The sequence below is a fragment of the Eubalaena glacialis genome, chromosome 4 (genome assembly GCF_028564815.1).
Source record: "Eubalaena glacialis isolate mEubGla1 chromosome 4, mEubGla1.1.hap2.+ XY, whole genome shotgun sequence".
NCBI lineage: Eukaryota > Metazoa > Chordata > Mammalia > Artiodactyla > Balaenidae > Eubalaena > Eubalaena glacialis.
In genome coordinates, this window is record NC_083719.1 from 30958472 (window position 1) to 30974742 (window position 16271).

General features: G+C 36.3%; 1 protein-coding gene across 2 annotated transcripts in view; it reads left to right on the plus strand.

The window, feature by feature from the left end:
* WDR70 (WD repeat domain 70) overlaps positions 1-16271 on the plus strand; it is a 316512-nt gene that overhangs the window by 95256 nt on the left and 204985 nt on the right. For both annotated transcript variants that reach the window (XM_061187724.1, XM_061187725.1), the window contains exon 8: positions 9297-9450. In XM_061187724.1, coding sequence (XP_061043707.1) covers positions 9297-9450 — 154 coding nt within the window. The remainder of the gene's footprint in view (positions 1-9296; positions 9451-16271) is intronic.

The following is a 16271-nucleotide window of genomic DNA, read 5'->3' on the forward strand; positions in this document are numbered from 1 at the left end:
TTAAGAATGGCCTTTTCCAGAATAAATATTTCAAAAACTATCAGCTAGAATTTCAGCATTTTAGGAGAAACAGTCACTATAAATTTTGAGCAGCAGTTTCTAGTTAGTGGTGGCTCTGCATAAAGGCAGTTTCATTGGTAAGTATCCGATTTGGATCTGATAACCAACCAGGAAGAATAACTCTACTGAGGCCTAGTTAGACATACATAAATTTTAGCTTTTTGTATATATTCTATTTTTGGAAGACAAAATTATCATGAGTTGTTAGTTTTTTTATGAAATACCAATTTATTTCTCAGCCTTAAAATTATAGACTTAGAAGGTAAATTGGACTAAATGGCCTAACATTTTGTTAAAATTGTTTTATTGTTGAAGTTAATTTTATTTTGAGTTTGGCCTGTTAGGGTAAATTAAGGAATTTAATTAATTTTGTAAAAAGATTTTTATTTATTTAGGCTGCGCCGGGTCTTCATTGCAGCATGTGAGATCTTCATTGCGGCATGCGGGATCTTTTAGTTGCAGCATGCAGACTTCTTAGTTGCGGCATGCATGCAGCATCTAGTTCCTTGACCAGGGATCGAACCCGGGCCCCCTGCATTGGGAGTGTGGAGTCCTACCCGCTGGACCACCAGGGAAGTCCCTTTAATTAATTTTTTGACAGCAGAATTACATTCACAAAGGACGCTATAGCTGAAGACAGCTTTAAAAAAAAGATGATCATTTTTATTTTTGATAGAGAAATTTTATGTTTTGGGCTTTGATTATTAAGTTGGTTCTCTACCAGAGTTTTTTTTAATTAAAATATAGTTGATTTACAATATTAGTTTCAGTTGTATAACATAGTGATTCAATATTTTTATAGATTATACACCATTTAAAGTTATTATAAAATATTGGCTATTTTTCCTATGCTGTACAATATATCCTTGTATCTTATTTATTTTATACATAGTAGTTTGTCCCTCTTAATCCCCTACCCCCATCTTGCCCCATTCCCCATCCCTCCTCCCACTGGTAACCATTAGTTTGTTCTTTATATCTGTTAGTCTGTTTCTGTTTTGTTATGTTTGTTTGTTTTATTTTTAGATTCCACATGCAAGTGATAACATATAGTATTTGTCTTTCTCTGTCTGACTTATTTCACTAAGCATAATACCCTCTTGGTGCATTCATGTTGTTGCAAATGGCAAAATTTTATTCTTTTTTTATGGCTGAGTAATATTCCATTGTGTGTCTGTGTGTGTATATGTATATATATTACAGAATTCTTTGAGTTTGTGTATTAATATCTATTTAGGGTGTTTAATTATTTGCTTTCCATTCATATTTGTTTAGGGATTTCTTTTTTAAGCGAATGACACCTGTGATAGCATACCTTTAAGATTGCTCTGATGTGAGATACTTTGCCATGTGTGAAAAATGTTAGAGACTATTTTTTAGCATGGTAATAAAATTTTTACCTGAGGAGTTTACTTCAGTAGTCATTTCTAAATTTGTGACTGAAAGTCACATTTAGGGAGCTGCACAGAGGCTTTTTTAGTATTGGTAGGTATTATTGTCCAAGTGGACTTTTATAGATTTCATTAGGTTTTCTTTCGTTTTGTTTTTAAAGAACATTTTACATAGCTTAGTATTTCATTTTTCATCCATTTTATGAGGCAGTGTGAATCTTCTGTTGTTCCAAACTTGATACTGTTTTATATTTATTTCGTATTGTAAATAGCTGCACTGTTCAGTTCATTAGCCACTAGCCACATGTGGCTATTTAAATTTAAATTAAATAAAATTAAAAATTAAGTTCCTTAGTTGCACTAGTGATATTTCAAGTGCTTGATAGACACTTGTGGCTAGTGGCTACCATAATGGACAGCATAGATATAGAATATTTCCATCATTACAGAAAGTTCTCTTGAACAGTCCTGGTCTTATAGGATGTGAGATGGTGACAGACTCACATATAGTCATCTCTCTGTATCTGTGGGTTTCTAATCTGTGGATTCAGCCAACCGCGGATGGAATCCATGGATGTGGAACCTGCGGGTACAGAAGGCTGACTGTACTATGCCATTTTATGTAGGTGACTTGACCATCTGCAGATTTTGGTATGTGGGTTGGTAGTCGTGGAACCGATCACCCTTGGATACTGACAGATGCGACTATATTGAAATTGTTGATGTGATAGCTTTCTTCCTCACAGAGGGTAGATTTTTTCATTTCACCATCCCAGTGATAATTTTCCAGGCTCTTTGAGAATTTTATAATTTACTCTTATTGGTTAAAATAATATATAATTTATTTTGCCCTAACACTTATATCTGTATATTTTTCAAACCCTATGTCGTGGAGGTAACTACTGTTAACATTGTGGTATTTATCCTTCTAGTCTTTTTTACTCATATATGTAAATGTTTTTATTTTACAAAACTAGTACCATTCTGTACATATTGTTTTATAACCTACTTTTTAATGTTTATACATATCACAAACAGATATAGTTGGAATTATTCTAAAATTTATATCCATTTGACAAGCATTTATAGAACACTTCCCGTGTGCCAGGTATTGTTTTAGGTTTTGGGCATAGAACACTACATAAATATAGTCCTGTCCTCATGGAGCTTTTGTTCTAGTGTGGGAAGGCCAACTATAAACAAAACATATATAATAACAGATGGTGTTAAGTGCTATGGGGAAATAACAAACAGCTCCATGCTTAGAAACATTTATATACCTTTTTAATTTGTACTTCTGAGGATTTCCTTAAATAACATGTGACTGTCTGACATGTGGCCATAGCTGTGGTGGGTTCAGGATGTATCCCCAAAGCATCTTGCCTATAGACTGGCCTCCAGCCTATAAAGTAGTCTCATGGGCTTGTTCCTCCTAACTGTGGTCCCCTACACTGTCTGGTAATTGGCCATATTTTTTAATGTTTACATAGGACATTTGCATTTATTTTGTGAAGTGTCTATTCCTTTTGCACGCTTTTTAGTGGGTTGTTGGTCATTTTTTTTTTTTTTTAATTATTGTACTTTAAGAGTTCTTTACATATATTAGATAGGAATCCTTTGTCAGATACATGTTATGAATATTTTCTCCCAGTCTTTGACTTGGCCCATTCATATTCTTACTAATGTCTTTTAATAAGGTTTATGAAATACTTGAATTATTTTTCCTACTATATTCTGTAATTATAGAAAATCACATGAATTGACTGGATGTTAAACCCATATTGCCTGCCTTAAATAACTCTTACTTGACTGTGATGTATTTACATATTGCTGGATTCAATTTGCTAGTATTTTGTTTAGAACTTTTTTTTGTATCTGTGTTCATAAGAGATATTGGCTATTGTATAGCACAGGGAACTATATTCAATATCCTGTGACAAACCATAATGGAAAAGAATATGAAAAAGAATATATGTATGTGTAGCTGAGTCACTTTGCTGTACAGAAGAAATTAACACAACATTGTAAATCAACTATACTTCAATAAAATCTTAAAAAAAAGGACATTTTATAATGATAAAAGGTGCAGTCCACCAAGAAGATGTTTTAAATGTACTTGCACCTAATGATATACCTCCAAATATATAAAGCAAAAACCAACAAAACTAAAGGAAGAAACAGGCAAATCCACAGTCATACTGGGAGTGTGACTTTCCCAGTAACTGATATTGCAAAAAAAAAAAAAAAAAAAATCAGTAAGGAAATAGAAGATTTGAACAACATAATTAATAAATGACTAATTTACATATGTTGTTCCAAAATACATTCAGGCATATAAATAATGCTTTTAAAATTGACATATACTGGTCTGTAAATCAAGTCTCAATAAATGCCCAAAGTCTAAATGTTCTCTAATCCTAGTGGAATTACGTGAGAAAGCAATTCTAAAAAATAATTTGAAAACCACCAAATGTTTGAAAATTAAGCAATAATTAAGTAAATAATCCCTAGGTCAAAGAAGAAAACACAAGAGAAATTAGAAAGTATTTTTAATTGGGTGATAATGAAAAGACAATGGATTAGAACTTGTGACATGCAGCCGAAGCCATATTTAGAAGAAAATTTACACACTTAAATGCATATATTACCAAAAAAAATTTTAATGATCTAAACATCCATTTCAAAAAGCTAGAAAAAATAGTAAATTATATCCAAAGATCTCCAGAGAACAGAAAAAGTAGGAATGATTTCCAGTTTTTTTCATGAGAACAGAAATACCTTGATACCAAAACCTGATAAGAAACTTTTGTTTATCCATTCTGTATATGGTAGTTTGCCTTTGCTAATCTCAAACTCCCATTCCTTCCCTCCCCTACTCCACTTCCCCCTTGGCAACCACAAGTCTGTTCTCTATGTCTGTGAGTCTGTTTTTGTTTCATAGATACGTTGATTTGTGTTGTATTTTAGATTCCACATGTAAGTGATATCACATGGGATTTGTCTTTGACTTACTTCACTTAGTATGATAATCTCTAGGTCCATCCATGTTGCTGCAAATGGCATTATGAAATGTCCTTTTTACCTTCACTAATGTTCTTTGCTTTAAAGTCTACTCTGCCTGATATTAGTAAGATATACCAGCTTTCTTTTAGTCGGTATTTGTGAATTATGTTTTTACATCCTTTTGCTTTCACACTTTCCTCTCTGTATGATGTGTCTCTTTTAAGTGAAAGCTTATTTTTTAATCATTCTTACAAACTTTGCCTTTTAATTGTAATACTTAATTATATTTAATGTTATTGCTGATAAGTTTGAGCCTAAGTCATCCATCTCATTCATTGTTTTCTATTTGTCCAGCCTGTTTGATTTCCCATTTACTGTCCTTTCCTTTGCATTAAGTTTTTAATTAATTAATTAATTAATTAATTTATGGCTGTGTTGGACCTTTGTTGCTGCGCGGGGGCTTTCTTTAATTGCCTTGAGTGGGCTTCTTATTGCGGTGGCTTCTCTTGTTGCAGAGCACGGGCTCTAGGCGTGCAAGCTTCAGTAGTTGTGGCATGTGGGCTCAGTAGTTGTGGCACGTGGGCTTCAGTAGTTGTGGCTCGCAGGCTGTAGAGCACAGGCTCAGTAGTTGTGGCGCACAGGCTTAGTTGCTCCGTGGCATGTGGGATCTTCCTGGACCAGGGCTCGAATCCGTGTCCCCTGCATTGGCAGGTGGACTCCCAACCACTGCACCACCAGGGAAGTCCCTGCATTAATTTTTTAATACTATATATTCTCCTCTCAGTTGGCTTGTTAGTGTCTTTTACTGTTCCTTTAGTGGTTACCCTAAAGATTACATCATATATTCTAATAATAGACTGAAATTTTATTAAAAATTAGTACTTTTACCCCTTCCCAGTCAATACAAAGACTTTAGAACATTTACTATATGTAACTACATTTATCCTCTCCTACACTTTTGCAGTTCTTTTCATGTATTTCAATATTATATATGGGTATGTGTGTGTGTATACATTTTAAATCCCATCAGATATATTATTGTTGTTTTATGAAGTCAGTAGTCATTGAGATTTACTTATATATCCTCCCTTTTTGTTATTTTTCATACCATACTGTGTCTGTATGCTTTTATCTGGGATCATTTTCTTTCTGCCTGAGGGCTCTTTCCGTTAGTATAGTCAGCTGTTGACAAACTCTTTTGGCTTCTATTTTTCGGGAAATTATTTTGTCTTTATTTTTAGTGATCCTATAATTCCATATAGGCAGTTATTTTCATTCAGAACTTTGAAGATATCATTGCATTGTCCTCTGGCTTTTGTTGCTTCTTTGCAAAAGTCTTCTGTTAGTTTTATTTTTACCCTTTTGAAGGAATTTTTTTTCCCCACTCTGGCTGTTTTAAACGTTTTACTTTTGTCTTTAATTTTTCAGCAGTTTTACTATGATATGCCTGGGTGTGGTTTTCTACTATCCCACTGGTGTTTATAATACTTACTGAATCTCTGGTTTAGTGTCTTTTATCATTTTTCCAATTTTGACAGTCACCTCTTCACATTTTGCTTCTCACTCCTTCCATTCTGCAATTCCCGTATGAGACCTTTTTACCGTATCTTATGTGTATCTTATGTTTTTTTCTGCATTTTCCATTTTTTCTCACCATGCTTCAATCTAAAAATGATCTTTTAACTGTTAATTCTCTGCTATTAAACCCATCTATTAGTTCTAAATTTCAGTTATGTATTTTTCATTCTAGAATTTCTTCATATTTCTTTTTTATGATTTTCAGTTCTACATATAAGATCTCTACTTTGTCACTTAATTTCTTAATTATAGTTATACAAAATTCTATGGCTCATGAGTTCAATATCTGGTTCTCCCAATTTCTGTGAACCTAGATAAAAATTTCTTTCCTTTCACTAACCTCTAACTGAAATTTAGCATTTCCTTTAATTATGAAAGTAGGCAACAAAGTCACAGGTGTACCTGCAAATTTCAGATGCTTTCATATCACATTACCATTGTTACAGGTATATTGAAAGATATATTGTTTATGATCATCACTGCTTTGAAATTACAGAAGTTATCAGACCTGCCTCTAGGCCTAGTTACTTGATACATTAGTGTAGAAACTCCATATTATGTCACAAATTAAAAAATATATATATATTTATAGTTATTTCTTTATGAATGTTTTCCATGGTGTGTCTAGTGTGTTTTTTTTAATGTGTTTAAAAACATGCTAAGAAGGGCTCCATAGACTTCAGACTATAAAATAGTCCAGGCCAAAAAAGTGGTTCTGTACAGAATAGGTCAGATTGTGTCATTTCTCAGCTCAAAATGCTCTAGTGGGTTTCCTCTCATTTCTTCTAGAGAGAGTAAAACCAAGGTCCTTTTGGTGCCTTACCTGGCCCTCCATGATCTGCACCACCCCACTGGCTGCATTCTGACCTTATCTCCAACTCCTGTTCTTTTTGCTCATTCTACAGCCACATTGGGAACATACCAAGTATTCTCTTGCTGCAGGTCCTTTCTAGTAACTGTTCCCTCTTCATGGAATACTCTTCCTGAAAATATCTCCATAACCTACTACCTCAGTTACCTGATAAACTATTCAGTCACTTACTTCCTGACCACTTCACTTAAAATATTTATTCCTGCCCCCTTGGTACCTACTATCTGCCTTCTCCATTCTGTTTTTCCCTGTACACTTATCACAGTCTTTCATATTATATATTTTACATATTCATTAGCTTAGTATTGATTTTGGGAGGGGGTCTTACCATAGGCCTCTGTTACTGGCGGGTTGGACCTTCAGCAATAGTTAGGTCAACTTTGGAGAGTTGTTGTCATTCCCATGCATAACTTTCATCCCTGCTAGCACCACTGTTTCATTTATGAGCCTATTGCATTAAGAGTGGAGTGGACGATGACAAAAGCTAGCTAATGTCAACTGAACTGGCCAACTAACTTTGTCTGCATGGTTATTCATTGCCTCTTTTAAGGTTGATGCTCTCTGGGGTTAACATGTGATACAAAGAGCTTCATTTTTGGTGTCCACTTTCATATGTCTGTCTATGTGGATCTTCCCCACATCTCCTTTTCTCAGTCTCCTGATCTTTTCTAGGTTTTATCTCTCATCTCCTGGAGAGAGTGTTTCTAACCAATGTAGTTTAGACATTTTGCTCACCTGATATAGTTAACATGCTGTCATGGAGATCATGGACCAGCATGAATTTCTTTGGATTGTCCAGGTGATCCAGGTCCCTTGGGGCTATTTGAAGACAAAGGACTAGAAAATTAACATAGCCCTGGTTCAAGCATGTAAATGTATGCTGCTGTTGATTTACATATGAATGCCAACTGCTTTTGGTCTTCCTTCCTAATAGAAGTAGAAACACCTGCTTTACGGGATCAGTGACTGCATAGCACTTACCTGACAGAGAGCAATAACCCTGTCTTTATATGCTGCTAAATGGGCCCTCTGGCTTTCAGTCTGTAGTCTTTAATTAGTGATTAATCATCCTCAGCCTTTCATTGTCTTTCTTTTTTGCGCTGACTGCCCCTAGCAATAGCTACCCAGTTCCATAGTCCTTTCAATTACTTCTTTTCCTGTACCTCTCAAATGCCTGAAGTATTGCACCAGCCAGCGCCTTCCCTTTGACCAACAGTTTTAGCAGTTGCATTTGCGCTGCTGCAGCTTATCAGGGACTATGTACCACCAGAGATGGGGTCCTCATTGCTAACCAGTCAGTGACTGATACCACTGGAGTGGACTTCATAGGTCTACTTTGGCTACCAAGTCTCTCAGGTTAGGTTCCCCCAAAACATTTTGAAGCTTCAGGATTTGCATGTAGGAGGTTTGTTGAGGAGTGCTTCTGGGATCAACCCCTAGGAGAGAAGGTGCAGGGAAACAGCATTAGGAAGATGGAGGAACTGAATTGCCAGGTAGTTGCAACAGCAGCCTCAGCTGATTCCCACAGGGAGATCTGAAGCTGGAATAACCCTTCTGAGATATTCCTGATTGAAACAGAGGGCTGGACCGTTTTACTGCACATTGACCAGTCATTGACTGTGGGATGCTTTGGGATGGTAACATAACCTTGGATGAGGGAGTTCTCTGCAACTCAGGGAAATTCCTGAGGGTTTAGTTGTAAGCCACCAGCAGGCCAAATCCTGGAAGCTTGGGGGAATGAGTACTTCAGTCCTGAAAGGATCGATCTGGGTGGCACACCATAGCATTCACTACAGCCACAATGGCAAGATCACTTTCAGTGGGGTGGTGAGGGTGGAAAGGATACTACAGTGCTAGAGAAATAAGGAAGGAGATGAAAACTTGTTTAGATAGCTTAGCTGTGAAGGGGAGGTGAGAGAGGGAGAGTAGTCAGAAGTTACTGAGGAGACTGGAGAGGGGTGGGATCCAGAACATAGTTAGTAGATATGCCTGGGGCAGGAAGAGGTTCATTTTCACCTTTGTAATCAAATGGAAGAAGCAAGAGCGGCGTTCAGAAGCAGATACATTTATAACAGTAATCAGAGGACTTTGAGGCAGTTCTTATATGTTTCTTCTGGGAAAGAGCAGGAAGAATCAACAGCTACAGAGGGGGAGTTGTTTGGGTTGAAGATTTAAGGCGAATAGAGAAGATTTTAATAGATTGCTGTGGAGAGTGGGAGGAGAGCTTAACAGGGTAGGCACTGGTGTTGAGGGCCCATTTGAGGTTGATGTTCCTGATTTTGTAGAATTAACAATTTGTGGAGTTGTGTGACTTTTTTTCTGACAGTGCTTAATAAGTGAAAGTATAAACATGCTCAGTGTCTTACCAGACTGTCTTTTTTTTTTTTTCATAGCCATCAGATCAAGTCATTACAGTACAGTAACACAGGAGACATGATTCTTGTTGTATCTGGAAGCTCTCAGGCCAAAGTGATTGACAGAGATGGTTTTGAAGTAATGGAGTGTATAAAAGGAGACCAGTATATTGTAGATATGGCCAACACCAAGGTAAGTATGACACAGAATATTTTAGTGAATTTAATTAATTCAGTACACATTTACTAACAACTTGTTGGTGCTGCCATAATTTACCCCAAAAGTTAATGTCTTTTTAAAAATAATTTATTATTTCTTGAAATTTTGTGCATTGACCAGGAAGTTCTTCTGCTTCATAGTGTCAGCTGGGGCACTAGGATAGTTGTAAAGTCCAAAATGGCCTCACTCTGATGGTTTACAGCTGGTGCTCTCACCAGTGGCATTTCTTTCTCTCTTCCTCTTTCCCCTGCCCCTTCTCTGTCTCTCTCTCTCTCTCATACACACACACACACACACACACACACACACGTTCTCTCCCTCCAACCCTGCCCCCTTTCTCCTTCCACATGTCTACTTTGGGCTTTCTCACAGTGTGGTAGACACTTAGTGTGGTTTGGCTTGCTGCTTGGTGACTAGGTTCCATGAAGGATGAACATGGGAACTTCAGATTCCTTAAGGTCTGGTGTTGAGTCTTACACAGCATCATAGGACCAGCCCAAATTTGGGGAGAGAGGAGATAGACTTCACCCTTTGGTGGGTGAATGGTAAGATCACATTGTAAAGTATCATGTGGGTTGGGAGATATGAATGCAGCCATCTTTTGAAATACAGTCTACCACAAACCTACTATGTACTAGGCTTTAGGACAAGAATGAAGGAGGGTCTCATCAATCTTTTTATGTAAAGGCTTTTAGTGGTATGATGATATTTTAAAATTAATGTATATTAAATATCAATTAACTATAGTCCCAATAATGCTATGGAACTTCATGGCTTATTTATAATTGCTAACATATATATGGGTTGGCTGCTCTTGCCTGGGCTTGGCTCCAAGCTGCAGATAGAGTGTAGGTTTGTTCCGTGTGACTCTGTTCCTCCTTGTACCAACAGACTACCTGAGGGCATGTTTTTCTTATGGTGATGGCAGAAATACAAGAAGGAAACTCCAACTCTGAAAGCATATTTCAAACCATTGCTCATATCATGTCCACGAACATTCCACTGACCAAAGCAAGTCACATGACCATGAGTAACATCTGGTCTCTAGTGAGAGGAACTGCAGTACCACATGTCAGAGGTTGTGGATACAGGGAGGGGTGATGGATTGGGAACAATAATGCAATTTTTAATTTAGTGACCACACTGTGCAGCACTTTGTGCATTCTGGATTTTAAAAGGTTTTTATTATGCATTATATCAAGTCTACCAGTGCATGAGTGGAAATTAAGACTTTATGTAGTTTTTATATGTTGTAATACTTCTCTAAGTAAATCTCTCCTATACATAAATAAAAACGATTTAAAGATATGTTAAAGTGTCAGGGCATATGGTTGATGTAGAATTTTGAGCCTTCATTTGAATTCTGATTTTCACTCTTTCTTCCCCTCCTATCTAGTACCTTCTTCTAGTACCTTTGGGTTGTGCCTAAGTCAACATCTTACATGAGATTTGGTTGTCTAAGAAAATACACTCGATCCTCATTATTTGTGGTTTCCGTATTTGCAAGCTCACCTACTTGCTAAAACTTTTTTGTAACCCGAAAATCAATACTCACAGCACTTTCATGGTAATTTCCAGACATGCGTCTGGCACAGAGTGGCGAAAAAGCATTTGAGCGCAAGGCGATGCTCCACCTTCTTGTTTCAGTTCTCATGCTGTACTCAAGTGTCCTTTTGGAGGTCTATTTAGTGCTACATTTTTCTTATTTTTGTGCTTTTTGTTGGTGATCTTGCTGTTTAAAATGGCCCTCAGGGCTGAATTGCTGTAGTCCTGTCAAGTGTTACCTAAGTTCAAGAAAGTCTTTGATGTGCCTTATAGAGAAAATACATGTGTTAGATAAGCTTCATTCAGGAAAGAGTTATAGTGCTGTTGGCTATGAGTTCATTGTTAATGACTCAACTATATATGTTAAATAAAAAATGTCCTTAAACACAAACATACATAAAACAAAGTTATGTATTGATTGGTTGACAAAAATGTGACCGGAGACTTGCAGTAATCTAATCCTGTATTTGATAATTCAGTGTTTGCAGAACTTTGTAGACCATAACTGCTGCGAGTAATGAGAATTGACTGTAATCTATTTTAGGTGCTCTGGTTGAGCTTTTGGAATAAATTAATACAGTGTGTTTCAAACTGCCCTCTGCTGAAGCCTAGTGAAATGCCTCTTAATCCTAATGAGGATCACGGTCTCATGCCTTTCCTTTTGTTTATTGACTGTTTATTGAGTGTCCAGTGTGTGTTAGACGATTCAAACAGCATTCAAATATAATTTAAACATAATGCTATATGCAATTATATGTAGTGGTGGCTTGAATAGTGTTTTTTTTCCCCCACGTATTCCACTAGAGTTTCTCTCCCCTCATCTTAAAATTATTGCCCTAAGGATTCCACCAAAGATGTTGTTTTGAGGATGATGGTGATAATGAAATAAAGCAGATAGGGCTCCAGATCAGTCTCCCTCTCTTAAACTCAAATAGTTCTGTTTTTATCTGTTTAATTTGAAGCTTTTGGGAATCTAAAACTTTATTTAAACAATGGGTTTGTGGAAATGAAAGCTTTAAAAACTCTTATTTAACTTATTCTTTTTTAGTTTATGGTTACCATAGACAATTTTGCTTAAATAATATGAGGAAGAGAAGTTTTGCCAGTTTCTAAGCTCTTAATGATTTCAGCCGCTCAGGGCTTCTTACATTATAAAAAGACTAAGACTTTGTGGATTTAGATTTTAGCCAAGAAAATTTCAAGAAGAAAGAAATCTGGTTGGTTCTGTATCTGGTTGTTTCTGCAGTTTCAGAAATATATATATATATTTATATAAATATATATATATATTACATATAGTAAGATTATTGGGAAAGTAGGACGAGGGTGGATAAACAAATCTATGTAGAAATGTAGGAAATTAAAGTATTAAGTTAATTACCAATATGCAAAAAACAACTGTATATTGTAACTAAATATTATAACTCTCCCAATCTTGTCTAATATTATCTCTACTTTGATTTCAAAATCATGGGTAATATTTACTCTCTCCATTTTCCAGAAGCAAATATAATTAACTGTTTGTTTAGGAAACATTACTTGTAACTTAATTGTAGTCTTTGGCTTGAGTGATGGGTTTTAGAAATGCAAGAATTATTATTTGAAAGAAGCAGATTTCATGGGACACTTTTTCTTAACTTCTAAGCTTCTTTTCTGATTCCAAGAGTAATTATTAACTTGTGGCTTTACTGGAAAGTTCAACAAGTAGGACATTAAAGGAAACTATTAAATATATCTGATCTATTATGATAAAATATTATGTACTTCAAACATAAACAGGCCTTTCTAATTATATTATTAAATTGTTATATCGTTAGATTTTTATCTCTAATCTTTGTGTCTCTGTGTGTATGTGTATATTTCTTTTTAATGTGTACCTATAGTGGTACAGAATTTTTTTTTTTCTGTTACATACTGCAACACAATGCATTACAGGGAGAGTATTTACATTTATACCTTTTAAAAATAGTTTATTGGGTTTCTAACAGTAATTCTTATTGACTCTTAAAAATTTGGAAAATAAAGAAAAAATACTCATAATTCTACTACCCAAATATAATCAGTATTAAGATGTCAATTTCTGTATTTTTTCCTTTATGCATCTGAAAAACATTTTTTCTGATCACACCAGAACCTTTACAATCAGGTATTGTTTGGAGCCACATTTTACATGTTCTGCAGTCTTGGGATTGTATGCCAGTGCCTCAGGGCCTGTAGTGGGGTGGAATGAGAGGCCTTAGAGTGTGAGTGAGGGGCAGCAGGCCTCCTCCTTCAGCCAGAGAAGTTCCAATTTTGTCTGTTTTATGTGTTGGAGTTCTCTATAAGTTATCATTTGAAAATCAGGTTCTGCTGCGTCTTTAAAATATGAAGGTCACTGATCTGGGGTTCATGGGATTTATTGGTTATATTATCTGGGAAAATGGGACATTACTTCTTCAGGTTTAAGTCATTAGGAAAGTAGGACAAGGATAAACAGGAATCAGCCCTTAAACCATTCAAAAGCATGCTTTAAAAACTGTAGTTATATTGTCATCTAAAACTTATTTATTCTAAACGAGAATGTTAGTACATTACTTCCAATCAGAGAGTGTTTTTCTTTTTTTTCTGTTCTTTTTTTTTGACCGCGCCCTGCGGCATGTGGGATCTTAGTTCCCAACCAAGGATCAAACTTGCGCCCCCTGCAGTGGAAGTGCGGAGTCTTAACCACTGGACCGCCAGGGAAGTCCCAGAGAGTGTTTTTCTCTATTACTTTAAACTCTTAGACACATCCTTTGCCTTCAGCCTTTTTCTTTTTCAACATTAAAACAGTTCTGTGCCATTTATTTCATAATTACTTGGCTAAAGTGGGAGGGGACAGGCTCAGGGGACACCAGAATTCTTGAACATTTTAGTGGGCCATCTCTCTGTGAGTGTACTTTAATTATGGAGATTAGAAGCTTTATAATGAATTCTGGGAAAAAGGTATTTATATTTGAATAGTACATGTAGTTATTCTGATATCCAGCCACTGCAGAAAATTGCCCTTATTATTTGGAGATGAAATATTTTAGTCATGCCCTTTTAATGGTAAATATTGTTTCTTAGGAGTAAAATATTGTAAACTGTGAATTCTAGGTATATTTTTATTTCCTTAAGCATTTGTAACTGATGGTTTTAACTGCAGATATAAACTCTAAAAAATGCAGTGATTTAAAGTACATTGTGTTTCTTTGCAATTTCTGAATATTTCCAGAGCTTTTTATCTAATAGAAACTCCATAACACTGGTTTCTATCCTTCTGACATATCCCCATCATTTGGGGGGTACTTTCTTACATTCTGGCACAACAAAAGTTCCTGGCTCACCTTGTACTTTTCTGTTCTGACTTCTCTAGCATTCCATGGCTCTTTTGAATAGGGAATTCTGTTTACAAATCAGCATCTGGGCACTGGATATGTTCATTGCTGCTGAGGTGTTAATGCTTCTAGACTCTTTCAGAAGACAGAGCTGGGGCTGGGAAGATAAACCAATCAACCAAAAAATAAACAAAATATATTAAAAAATCATGAGTTCACCCTGATATATCCAATTCTAATCCAACTTCCTAGCCTTTCCCCGTTCCATATTTGTATTTCACTTCTCCAGTGAGAAACTTGGCCTCCAGCATCACCAGTATATTTTCTCATTTCTTCAATGGTATAGTCCATAGAAAGTAATTTCAGAATTGCTACACACACAGTCCTGTAGGAAGAATTCTAAGAAGGCACCCAAGATTCCCTGCCCCTCCCCTTGAGTGTGGATGTGACCATGACTATGATGAGACACTTCTGTGATGAGGTTATATTGTCTGGCACAATTGTCTTTAAGAAAGGAAGATTATCTTCAGTGCATCCCGCCTAATCAGATGAGCCCTTAAAAGGGATTGGGCTCTTCCTGGCAAAAAAGGATTTTAAAATTCGAGGGATTTGACTCAAGGGGGATTCTCTGTTCAAGGCTTTGAAGATGCAAGCAGAACCTGAGTGATGAAGTTGGATGCATAGCCATAGCCAAGGAGATTTCCAAGCAAAATGTTGAAAGTACTGCCTGGTTTCTTCTTGCTACTTATAATAAAATATGAGAGAAAAAAGGTAAACTGAGAGAAGTCTTGTTAAAAAGGAACGAGTACTAGATGATTTAGTTAATTTTGAACCTATCCAGATGGCAAAGAATGTTAAAATGAAGAAATTGCTTCTGAAAGCGTGGCATAGAGGAAAAAGCCCAGGGTGGGCTATATAACCTTTTGCTAAAACCTCAGAGAGATCAAATGGTCAGAATATTCAGTCACGCTAAAGACTCTTTCAAGAAATGAAGCATGTGCCTCACAGATTTTCTCAAACAAACCAGGTGACCTCTAGGAAGCTTAAGGAGGTTATTTCTTAGCCGTTTCAGCAAGGGCTATGGATAAAGAAGGGATTTTTTTTCCCCCTATTCTTTTTTTTAAAAATTTTTATTGGAGTACAGTTGACTTACAATGTGTTAGTTTCAGGTGTACAGCAAAGTGAATCAGTTGCACTTATACATATATCCACTCTTTTTTAGATTCTTTTCCCATATAGGCCATTACAGAGTATTGAGTAGAGTTCCCTGTGTTATATAGTAGGTCCTTATTAGTTATCTATTTTATATATGATAGTGTGTATATGTCAAGAAGAGATTGTTTTTGCAAAGATTTTGGGGCATGGCTTTGTCTAATTCAGATTCAACAAGAGAAAGGTTTTCATTTGCTGGCTTTGGAGGTGAAGGAATCCATGTGGCAAGGACACAGCCTCTAGATGCTGAGAGCAGCCCCCAGCTGACAGATGCAATGAAATAGGCATCTTAGTCCTGCACCCACAGGAAGTTGGATTCTGCCAGCAACCTGAATGAACTTGGAAACAAATGCTTCCCCAGAGCCTCCAGAAGGAAGCCCTACCGACATCCTGATTTTAGTCTATGAGACCCTGAGCAGAAAATTCAGACTTCTGGATTGAGACTGAACTTCTGACCCCCAAAACTGTTAGCTAATAAATTGGTGTTGTTTTAAGCCCCTAAGTTTGTGGTAATTTGTTACACAGCAATAGAAAACTAACACAGTTCTGCAAATACCAAACATACTAAGTAATTATGAAAGTCTCCGAGGAGGTGGTAGTGATAGAGATCAAACATAAGAGCAGGAATTAGCTTTGAGTGGGAGGAGGGAATTTATTTACACTGGGAATGGAGGGATAAGGATGGGCTCATGTGCAGGTACG